The 13130-nt window shown below is 37.6% G+C and overlaps 1 protein-coding gene across 1 annotated transcript in view; it reads left to right on the forward strand.

Moving 5' to 3' along the window:
* The window catches only part of parp4 (poly (ADP-ribose) polymerase family, member 4), a 131527-nt gene that overhangs the window by 61084 nt on the left and 57313 nt on the right, over positions 1-13130 (forward strand). Inside the window, exons 14-20 of the mRNA XM_062061526.1 lie at positions 5256-5397; positions 5906-6048; positions 6132-6263; positions 8454-8540; positions 8617-8781; positions 8854-8900; positions 12935-13016. Coding sequence (XP_061917510.1) covers positions 5256-5397; positions 5906-6048; positions 6132-6263; positions 8454-8540; positions 8617-8781; positions 8854-8900; positions 12935-13016 — 798 coding nt within the window. The remainder of the gene's footprint in view (positions 1-5255; positions 5398-5905; positions 6049-6131; positions 6264-8453; positions 8541-8616; positions 8782-8853; positions 8901-12934; positions 13017-13130) is intronic.

A 13130-nucleotide genomic window follows, 5' to 3' on the forward strand; every position in this document is an offset into this window, starting at 1 on the left:
CGTGTTGGTTTCTTTTCATGCAGCAGCAGAGTGCCTCTCGCGCAGGACTGCCCCTGGCTAAACGGAGCCCTGAGCAGAATTTCATTTGGAGGCCATAAAACGAATTCACGGGAAGGAAATTGTTGAAAGGTAGCAAACTTAACTTCCTGACACGACTCAGAGCGTGGATAGAACCTCGTAAGACCAGCCCTAGTGGACAGTGAGAATCTGTTTGGGAAACATGCCATTGTATTCGTACCAGCAACGGAGCAGGAAGGGGCTAGGAATACTTTTGCAGTAGAATGTCATATGCACGGGTGATTACATTCTTCTTTTTTTTAATGATGTTTAAGGATAATGTACATGACGTTGTACATCTAATATTTCAACATTAACAGAGTTGTTATAATGTCCTCTGTGGATGCTTTTCCGGCCTTCTGATCAGACAAAATGTGCATGACAGCTGGTAAATGTGAAACTGAAACTACACCCGACTGGATGGAGATTGTTTTAACACAGGAGGGGTTGTTGTTTTTTGTTTTTTTTAAGTATCCATGTTTGTGTGGACATGGCCTTAAAGGGGAACGGCACTTTATTTCCTTTTTTTTTTTATTGCCTCGGAAAGGCCACTTTATTTATTTTATTCATACACAAGGCAAGTCAAAGTGCTTTACAATCTTGTTATTAAATTAATCATAAACATAATCATAATTCTAATTAAAACCAAAATAAATCATCGTTAAAAACTATTATTATTCAAAATATAATCAAAGAGTGTGATAAAATACTCTTAGTTGTCATATGGACATTTAGATGAAAGTGTTTTCAGCCTGGATTTGAACATTGCCAACGTTGAGGCCTGTCTCACATCTTCTGGAAGACTAATCCAGGTTCCAGGAGCATAAAACGGAAACGCCTATCATTCACAGACCTAATGTGAGACAAACACAATTTTTTTATAATGCATTCTTAGTCGTAAATAAACATTAGCCAAAGTCCGCGAGCAATGGAGCCAATGAGAGTCGTTCTTTTGCGTCTATAAAGCGCACTAGAAAACCTCCAAAAAACTCCATCAACGTTTTATATACAAACTGTAAGTATTTATTTAATGTAGTATCTGTCACAATCATAATAACATGTAGTATTTACATATTTTGGTCATTTTAAGCATACAGAGCCAATGGTAGTTGCTCTTTTCCGCCTACAAAGCGCACTAGAAAACATCCAATAACCCTCCATCAACGTTTTATATACAAACTGTAAGTCTTTATGTAATGTAGTATCTGTCACAATCATCATAACATGTAATATTTACGTATTTTGATCATTTTAAGCATACAGAGCCCACCAGAGTCGCTCTTTTCCGCCTATAAAGCGCACTAGAAAACATCCAAAAAACCTCCATCAACGTTTTATATACAAACTGTAAGTACAGCATATATGTCATGTAGTATCTGTCACATTCATAATAACATGTAATATTTACGTATTTTGATCATTTTAAGCATACAGAGCCAACGAGTGTTGCTCTTTTCCGCCTATAAAGCGCACTAGAATACATCCAATAACCCTCCATCAACGTTTTTTATACAAACTGTAAGTATATATGTAATGTTATATCAGTCACATTCATAATAACATGTAATATTTACGTATTTTTATCATTTTAAGCATACAGAGCCATCAGAGTCGCTCTTTTTCTGTCTATAAAGCGCACTAGAAAACATCCAAAAACCCTCCATCAATGTTTTATATACAAACAGTAAGTATATATGTAATGTAGTATGTGCCACATTCATAATAACATGTAATATTTACGTATTTTGATCATTTTAAGCATACAGCGGCATATTAATTTCACAGACATTCACTTGTCCTTTCAACAACAACAGTACTAATCATGGCAGACTTGATGAGAGACAGCAAAGACTACTTTGGGACAAATGATGATCAGATACATCTATTTTTAATCCTGTATATACTGTAAGGAGAATGATCTACAATTTTTAGAAGCTAAACAGATGCAGCTTCAGTGAAACACTAAGCAGCATGTAGCAGTATTACTAAGTGGTAAACAAGATATGCAAACATAATAAAACAATCACTTACTGTACAATGTCTGCTCTCTGGGATAAAGACTGATGGGATGATTATATCTTCCGTTTACATGAAGAATTCATCATAAACCTCACAAAGGGTTAAAAAAAAAAGTCACAAAAGAGCATATTTTTGTGTCTTTCTCACCATCTCTGGGTCTGGATGTCAAAGTTGGCCAACCATAATCTAGAATTAACTTTCACCAACTCAGAGACGATGCTGCAGCTCAGTATGTCAATATAGCAGCATAAGCTAGTTAGCTGTCTGTGATCACGGCGCCGCTAAAAATAGTTCCTCTGCGTTAGCGCTTATAATAACAATATCACCAATACTTGGTTAATATTCAGGTCAGAACTTTTAAATGGAGTATTTTTGGCGCTTTTTAAAAGTTTTTTTAAGAGGTCTTTATGGGCGCTGTAGTACTCCCATTAGCTGCATTGCAATCACAGTTGCAAGTCCAAGATGTTAGATGGCAGTAGTGTACAGTTTATGGTCGGTTGGCTAGTCAGTTCAGTCTTTGCTGCCTCGTCTTTTGTTGTGCCCTAAAAAGTGTTCATACTGTAAGTATTGTACTTATTACACACCAGCTGTTTGATTTTAACTTGCATCCTTGGTGTATTTTTGAGGTGTTGAAATCGCCAAGTAAAATCGCTAATGCTAATCAGTAGCATGTCAATAGCCCTACTAGCTTACGTTGGAGTGTAATTTGAGCCATTTACTTTGTTGGTAAAAAAGTGCCGCAAACAAGCGTCTTTTTGTGTCTTTCTCGCCATCTTTGGCTATAAATTGACTGTCTTCTCGGTTTATGTCCGCAACCTTCTAATAGCCAAGTGAGAGGCTTGATTTATAATATAGAATTAACTTTCACCAACTCAGAGGCAGCAGCTCAATATTTTAATACAGCAGCATAAGCAAATTAGCTCTTTGTGGTCACGGCGGCGCTAAAAATAGTTTGTCTCCGTTAGCGCTTATAGTAACAATATCGCTAATACTTGGTTAATATTCAGGTCACAACATGTAAATGGAGTGTCATTGGTGGTTTTCTGGATGTCTTTTTTAGAGGGCGCAATAAAGTAATTGTTAGCCACCTCATACTTGCCATATTTTACGACTTAGAATGCATAACAAAAGAAAAACATATGTGTTCTTGCCTTACATAAGGATTGTAAATGATAGGCAAATTTATAAAGAAAAAAAAAAGTGTAGTTCCCCTTTAGTTACACGTTTGCACATCTACTTGTTTTATTCATGTTAACTCCAAGGTTTTTTTTTTTTTTTTTAAAGTCACCACTTATTGGCTGTGTTGGCAGCCCCTTAGCATTATTACCTTTACCTCTTCCGTCACTGGGCAGATGTAATGATGAATGTACCTTTGTGACAACAGTCTGTTATACAAGTAGTGGACAAATGAGACTGTAGCTTCTATATCACAGCACAAAGACCTTCAGCATCTCTCCCACAATAGACAGATCCTGTGTTTGCGGTAGGAAATCACAGTAATACAGTAGCTTTGCTCCTGTTAGCATGGGGCCAAGAATCAAATGTAACAGGTCATGTATTTTTCTTTTCTTTTCGTCTATTCAGCAATATCCTTTTATTATTTTTTATTTATTTTATTATTTTATTTATTTAATAAATAATAAATAAAAAATGCCCCAGTAAGAGCTGGACAAAGTAGCTGGGGAGAGGGCAGAAGAAAATGGAAGGATGGATATTTTATTTATTTAAAAAAAACAAAAACACATGGCACACTGACAAAGCTTAACCTATTGTTACTATAACAATCTACAAGGTTAAGGTTGCTTCTCTTTCTTCCCCTCCATTTTTCTGCATTCTTTCGTATCTCAAGTTATCATTACGTATATGTATTGTTGCATTTGAACAATTGTATTGTTGATAATAAAGGTAAAGTACTGGTATTGTTTATTATCAATAGCACTATTTCTATTGGTATTCATATTGCTCCATTTTTAGTGTAATAATGCTCATTGTCATTTCTGTATTTTTTTTTTTTAAATTTTCGCTAACTGCTTATTTGCTATTACTTTTACCATCATATTTGTACATGTCGTATTTGCTGATGTTGCTCTGTTGTTGTTGTTGTTGTTGTTGTTGTTGTGTTTGCTGTTGTTGTTTTTGTCTCTCTGTCTAATCCCCCTCTTGTCCCCACAATTCCCCCCTCTGTCTTCCTTTTTCTCTCTTTCTATCCCCTCCTGCTCCGGCCCGGCTGCACCAAATGATAATATAAATACATTTAATAAAGTCAAAATACAATTAAGGCAACAAGAGAAGTATCCTACACTTCTCTTTTGTAAAGTAAATCTGAACAGCCGATATGGGCATCTACATCTGCTATATGATTTGCCCGAGAAGCTGGGCAGGACATTATAAAAAAATAAAATTAAAATTAAAAAAAATAAAATTAAAAAATTTTTTTATTATAAATTTCTTCAATAATAAATACATAAAAATCCCCCCGGACAAAGTAGCTGGGGAGAGGGAAGTCTGGGCTTTTCTACTTAAGCTACTGCCCCCGCGACCCTACCTCGGATAAGTGGAAGAAAATGGATGGATGAATGGATATTTTTTGTTTTTTTATTGGTTTTATTTAAAATTTCTTCAATAGAAAATAAATAAAAATCCCCTTGTAAGAGCTGGACGAACTAGCTGGGTAGAGGGAAATCTAGGCTTCTCTGCTTAGACTGCTGCCCCCGCGACCCGACCTCGAATAAGCAGAACAAGATGGATGGATGGATTTTTTTTATTTTTTAAAATTTCTTCAATAAAAAATAAATAAAAATCCCCCAGTAAGAGCTGGACGAATTAGCTGGGGAGAGGGAAGTCTGGGCTTCTCTGCTTAGGCTGCTGTCCCCGCGACCTTACTTCGGATAAGCGGAAAAACATGGATGGATAATATCTTTAATCAGTCCAACAAAATAACACGTAATAATACAATAATAATAAGTAAAGATACAATTCCACTTCCAAACCTAGCCCAGCAACATTCCGAATAGCCCTCAACAGAGTAATTGAGAGAACACACAAACACGACACCTAAAATCCAAAGGAGTCAAATAAAAATGAATAATATCAACAACAGTATCAATATTAATACGATTTCCAAAATAAATAAAAAAACATTTAAAAAAATGTCATCGTGTCATCTCTCCACACTCTAGGATGACGAGTACGTGGTGTACAAGCCCGAGCAGGTCAAGCTGAAGTATGTGGTGCGCTTCAGCGTGGTTGGGGAGCAAGTGAAGGCCTTCAGTCCTGCCGTCGACACCTCATCCGAGACTCCCCTGCCCCCGGCCGTCCCAGGTAAGCGCCGCACGCACCTTTTTGTTTGTCGCCGTCTCTGTGCTGCGTTGACGGTGTCAGCTCCAGGTCAGCCTCTTAAGGGTCTGGCCTTTTGAAACATCCCACCGTGTGCCTTCCTCTGACTCGACACTGTAGGAGATGAATGGAAAAGAAATACAATAAAAATGTGAACAAGCTCAGGGGGCTGTGTGCACAAGGGCTGCTATTGTAGCATCACTCCTAATTGGCACTTAAAGTTCCCCGCAATGAGTTTCCTCACAGGATCATTTGGCAAAGTAGCTGAGCACAACTTTTAGCAACAACTAATAGAGGACTTAATGGACCCTCCCGCAGTCCCCACGGCAGCCCAGTGTCAGCGAGCGGCGTGGAAAGTATTTGTCTTGACAAAGGAATGCAACACATTCAAATGGCTCCTTTCGTACGGCGACAAATTGGAGACTCGGTTTGAATTATGTGTGCTTGGGGAGGGGCACTAATGATAATACATATTCTGTGTGTGTGTGTTCAGAGGTCCTTGGTTCTAATGTCGACATAGGAAACATTAGGAGCCCTCTGGAAGTCGTGACTGCGGGACTGCTGGACAGCTCGGGACGGCAGCTCCCCCTGCAGGCCATCCACGTGAAGTGCAAACTGGTGGATCTGCTCTCTCAGGTGAGGAGGGGACTCTCAAATAATGGCACTTATGCATTTTGGGGACAAAAATGTTTATGTGTGGCCTCAATCTTCACTTGAAGGTGGTCATCTTCCAGAAGTACACCAATCACGGCAGCACAGCCATTGAGGCAAAGTATGTCTTCCCATTGGACGACTGTGCAGCCGTGTGCGCTTTTGAAGCCTTCATCGACGGCAAGCATGTGGTGGGACAGGTACATGTCAAAATACTGTATGATGGACATTATTATGGTACATGAGAGGTATATAGACCACTAAATATGAGGTACATTAATTATGGTACATGAGAGGTATATAGACCGCTAAATATGGTGTACATTATTATGGTACATGAGAGTTAGATAAACCACTAAATATGATGTACATTATTATGGTACATGAGAGGGAGATATACCACTAAATATGATGTACATTATTATGGTACACGAGAGGAAGATATACCACTAAATATGATGTACATTATTATAGTACATGAGAGGTATATTGGCCACTAAATATGATGTGCATTATTATGGTACATGAGAGGTATATAGACCACTAAATATGATGTACATTATTATGGTACATGAGAGGTATATAGACCACTAAATATGATGTACATTATTATGGTACATGAGAGGTATATAGACCACTAAATATGATGTACATTATTATGGTACATGAGAGATATATAGACTACTAATTATGATGTACATTATTATGGTACATGAGAGGGAGATAGACCACTAAATATAATGTACATTAATTATGGTACATGAGAGGGACATAGACCACTGAATATGATGTACATTATTATGGTACATGAGAGGTGTATAGACCACTAAATATGATGTATTCGAGAGGTATGTAGACCACTAAATATGATGTACATTATCATAGGACATGAGAGGTATATAGACCGCTAAATATGATGTACAATAATTATGGTACGTGAGAGGTATATAGACCACTAAATATGATGTACATGAATTATTGTACATGAGAGGTATATTGACCACTAAATATAATGTACATTAATTATGGTACATGAGAGGGACATAGACCACTGAATATGATGTACATTATTATGGTACATGAGAGGTTTATAGACCACTAAATATGATGTATTCGAGAGGTATGTAGACCACTAAATATGATGTACATTATCATAGGACATGAGAGGTATATAGACCGCTAAATATGATGTACAATAATTATGGTACGTGAGAGGTATATAGACCACTAAATATGATGTACATGAATTATTGTACATGAGAGGTATATTGACCACTAAATATAATGTACATTAATTATGGTACATGAGAGGGACATAGACCACTGAATATGATGTACATTATTATGGTACATGAGAGGTTTATAGACCACTAAATATGATGTATTCGAGAGGTATGTAGACCACTAAATATGATGTACATTATCATAGGACATGAGAGGTATATAGACCGCTAAATATGATGTACAATAATTATGGTACGTGAGAGGTATATAGACCACTAAATATGATGTACATGAATTATTGTACATGAGAGGTATATTGACCACTAAATATAATGTACATTAATTATGGTACATGAGAGGGACATAGACCACTGAATATGATGTACATTATTATGGTACATGAGAGGTTTATAGACCACTAAATATGATGTATTCGAGAGGTATGTAGACCACTAAATATGATGTACATTATCATAGGACATGAGAGGTATATAGACCACTAAATATGATGTACAATAATTATGGTACGTGAGAGGTATATAGACCACTAAATATGATGTACATTAATTATTGTACATGAGAGGTATATAGACCACTAAATATAATGTACATTAATTATGGTACATGAGAGGGACATAGACCACTGAATATGATGTACATTATTATGGTACATGGGAGATATATAGACTACTAATTATGATGTATATTATTATGGTACATGAGAGGGAGATAGACCACTGAATATGATGTACATTATTATGGTACATGGGAGGTGTATAGACCACTAAATATGATGTATTCGAGAGGTATGTAGACCACTAAATATGATGTACATTATCATAGGACATGAGAGGTATATAGACCACTAAATATGATGTACATTAATTATGGCACGTGAGAGGTATCTAGACCACTAAATATGATGTACATTAATTATTGTACATGAGAGGTATATAGACCACTAAACATGATGTACATTATTATTGTACGTGAGAGGGAGATAGACCACTTCAGTTGTAGAAGATCCTGCAGATGTCCTCCTTCAGTTGTAGAATATCCTGCAGATGTCTTCCTTTAGTTGTAGAAATACCTGCAGATGTCCTCTATCTGTGAGAAGTGCTGCGTTGTGGTAGCGATGCTGATCTTGCAAGGTGCTTGTGTGGCAGGTGAAGGAAAAGGAGAAGGCTCGCAGGGAGTACAAGCAGGCCATCGAGGAGGGTCACGGAGCCTACCTGATGGACCAGGACGCACCTGTAGGCACTGGGCCACAAACATGCGGTAAACACCCAAAGAGACACATCACCTCCAGTGTGGCCTCCTCCCTCGCAGAACGTCTTCACCATCAGCGTGGGGAACCTGCCGGCGGGCGCCACCGTGCTCATCAAGGTCACCTTTGTGTCCGAGCTCATCATCAAGGACGGCGCGTTGCTCTTCTCCCTGCCCGGGAGTGTGGCCCCGTGGCAGGAGAGCGCTGCGCTCAATCAGACCACGCAGGTAGACCAAACACTTGTTTTTTTTCCTAGCGGTAAATAACGCGTCACAAAATGGCTTCTGTGCTCTCCACAGGTGACCCTGGACAAAGTGCGTGTGACTGCTGAATCAGCAAGTGGGAGGTTTGCTTCAAACTTTATTTTCATTCCTGCCTTGTCTGCTGCACGCTTGACTTTCTGGAGCTGGATGAAAAGCACAATCACACTGAACACATTTTCCCTCACCCTGAAACAATGCTTCCGTTCGGCTGAAATGTGGGGTTGTAGCACCACCTGTTGGTCGCAACGACAAACGCCAGCCTGCAAATGTTTCCATCAGGGATTCATGCTGCTGATTCCAAGACCAGCACTTAAAGTTAAAGTACCAATGATTGTCACACACACACTAGGTGTGGTGAAATTTGTCCTCTCCCTTTTTACCTTGTTCACCCCCCACTTAGTACCGTTATTGACATTTATAGTAAATGCGTTAACATTGACAGCCCTGTATTTATGTATATATGTATAAATATATTTATAATATATATGTATATACACATATGTATGTATATATATATATATATATATATATATATATATATATATATATATATATATATATATATATATCCATCCATCCATCCATCCATTTTCTTCCGCTTATTCCGTTCGGGGTCGCGGGGGCGCTGGAGCCTATCTCAGCTACAATCGGGCAGACAGACAACATTCACACTCACATTCACACACTAGGGCCAATTTAGTATTGCCAATCAACCTATACCCAGGTGCATGTTTTTGGAAGTGGGAGGAAGCCGGAGTACCCGGAGGGAACCCACGCAGCCACGGGGAGAACATGCAAACTCCACACAGAAAGATCCCGAGCCCGGGATTGAACCCAGGACTACTCAGGACCTTTGTATTGTGAGGCAGACGCACTAACCCCTCTACCACCCGTGCTGCCATATATATATATATATATATATATATATATATATATATATATATATATATATATATATATATATATATATATATATATATATATATATATATATATATATATATATATATACATATATATATATATATATATATTTGTGGAATAGCCTTCATTTCTAAGAACAAGAATAGACTGTCGAGTTTCAGATGAAAGTTCTCTTTTTCTGGCCATTTTGAGCGTTTAATTGACCCCACAAATGTGATGCTCCAGAAACTCAATCTGCTCAAAGGAAGGTCAGTTTTGTAGCTTCTGTAACGAGCTAAACTGTTTTCAGATGTGTGAACATGATTGCACAAGGGTTTTCTAATCATCAATTAGCCTTCTGAGCCAATGAGCAAACACTGGAGTGATGGTTGCTGGAAATGGGCCTCTATATACCTATGTAGATATTGCACCAAAAACCAGACATTTGCAGCTAGAATAGTCATTTACCACATTAGCAATGTATAGAGTGTATTTCTTTAAAGTTAAGACTAGTTTAAAGTTATCTTCATTGAAAAGTACAGTGCTTTTCCTTCAAAAATAAGGACATTTCAATGTGACCCCAAACTTTTGAACGGTATATATATATATATACACATACACATATATATACACACACTGTGTGTATATATATATATATATACATATATATATACACACACTGTGTGTATATATAAATGTGTATATGGATGTGTATGTGTATATTAGTATGTGTGTGTATATGTATATGTGTATGTAGCCGAGGATCGGACCGCCAAGTGCCCTGCCTTCGGCTACCGCCCAGCTCACGTCACATCCGACCACTATGGCCCCTCCCATGAGTGGTGAGCCCATTGGAAGGGGAACCCACGTTGCCTCTTTGGGCTGTGCCCGGTTAGGCCCCATGGGGACAGGCCCGGCCACCTGGCGCTCACCATCGTGCCCCAACTACGGGCCTGGCTCCAGTAGAGGGGGGCCTCGGTGACCCGCGTCCGGGCGAGGGAAATCTGAGTCTCGGTTCTTGTATTTCCATAAAAGTCTTCGAGCTGCTCTTTCTCTGATCCCTCACCTAGGACCTGTTTGTGTTGGGAGACCCAACCAGGGGGCATAGAAGCCCCCGGACAACATAGCTCCTAGGATCATTGGGACACGCAAACTCCTCTACCACGATAAGGTGGCAGCCCAGAGAGGAGAATATTACCATCTATTAATCTTTTAAATACTTGAGGTTTTGCCCTCAAGTCCTCCTGTCTCCAAGGAATTATTATAATAGTGTTTAAACATTAACATAAATGACAAAATGTGAAAATAATAATATGGATCTTGTATCCCGACACTATCCTTATTATCAACACTACCAATGTATGGATCAGCCCTCCGCTCACCTGGCAGCTACACGACGTCGTTATGTTGTCTTCTCTCCAGTAACAGTAACAATTTATCAATTAATTTGATCAGAAAAGAACAACAGCTGAGAGTGTTAATTTGTTATGTGAAAGGTGCAATTTCTATGTTGATGGTGTGCATTTATTAGAACAAAATAATGAAGGTTATTACAAGTGAAAACATTCTTATTCATATAATCTTTTTCCCTTAAATATGCAGTAACAATAAATATATACATGTGTATATATATATATATATATATATATATATATATATATATATATATATATATATATATATATATATATATATATATATATATATATATATATATAAGTATATGTATATCTGTGTGCGTATATGTATATATAAAATATATACATATGATATAAGTATTTGTATATATGTTTATTTGTATATGTGTATATATACATTTATATGTATGTATGTGTATATATATATATATATATATATATATATATATATATATATATATATATATTCTGTATATATATATATATATATATATATATATATATATATATATATTCTGTATATATATATATATATATATATATATATATATGTGTATATGTATAGTCATCTGATTACTCAATAAATCAAACAAAATAATCAATAGATTACTCGATTACAAAAATACTATACCTGCTCTCTAGACTCTTGTTCATCTACTCTACTTGTTAATTTCCTTTTAATGTCTGCTCACCTCCCGCAGTAACTAGGGATGGTCATTGTTCACATTTGAGTGGATACCGGAGCAATACCCGGTACCTGGGTATCAATACCGGTACTCAACGGTACCAATTTTTGGTACTTTTGTGTGTGTTGATAAATATTAATTGTTTTCGATAATAAAATCTTAATTTTCAGTGCAACTTTTAAAAATGAGCTGATTATAATAACTGCTGTCCAGTATCTTGTGTTATTATCATCATATTATCATTTTGAAGTATGACATTAAGTTGCAATTTCAGTTGCAAGTCCAATACATTAGATGGCAGTAGCGTATAGTTTATGGTGTATTTTGTTGCGCCCTAAAAATGTTAATACTGTTAGTTTTGTACTTATTATGCAGCAGCTGTTTGATTGTAAAGTGCATCTTAGTTGTGGTTTTCAATAACAAATTTGGAGGTGATAAAATCGCCATGTAATATTGCTAATGTTAACCTGTAGCATGTCAATAGTAAAGCCCATGTATATTAGCTTCAAGGTAGCACATATTTGGAAAACTGAAGCCTCACTTTACTTACGTTGGAGCGCTTTTTGAGTCAATTTTCTTTTTTGGCATTGAAAATTGCAACATTACCCAGACGTAGTTTGGCTGAGTCCGCTCTCGGTGCTGCTGGAGTAATCGGCAAGTAACCCAGGTACCATAAGACGGATTTTACGTGAATCGGGATTCGGTTAGTGCCAAAAAGGTACCATCTTTCGCTGTGACGTGCTTCCAACCACACTTCCTAAAACTTGCTAAGCACTTATTTCTTCTGTTCTTTCAAACTAGCTTAGCAATTAGCATGCCTGCTCCTGCTTCTTCTTGCTCGATGTGTAACACATTTAGCCACGTAAAAATGTTGTTTATTAGCCGCATTAAAGATAATGCTAATGCTTATCAACTTAACGGAGCGTCTCCACACTGTGTATGCTCATACACGGTTAGCTGCTCGCCGCCACTGACAGCCAGGGGGCCAAAAATAAAGTATAAACCAGAGGGGACTTTTTGCTCTTTTTCACGAAAACCGCCCAAGAGGCGCATACCTTTTTTGAAAATGCGCACTTGCACGGCGCTAACGGTGTGGTTTGCTTCCCTCAGAGAGTTCAGCCTGGACATGTCCATGGAGATGCCCAACAAGATCAGCAGCCTGTCTTGCATCACGCACAAAGTCAAGACCAAGGTACCTCACCTGTTCACACACATACTTCAAGTGTTGAATTGCATACCGACCGATACGGAAATATCGATACCAGATCTTAATATCGATCCTCAAATCAAAATAGAAGAAAGCGAT

This window comes from Entelurus aequoreus, linkage group LG10 (assembly GCF_033978785.1).
Source record: "Entelurus aequoreus isolate RoL-2023_Sb linkage group LG10, RoL_Eaeq_v1.1, whole genome shotgun sequence".
Taxonomy (NCBI): Eukaryota; Metazoa; Chordata; class Actinopteri; order Syngnathiformes; family Syngnathidae; genus Entelurus; species Entelurus aequoreus.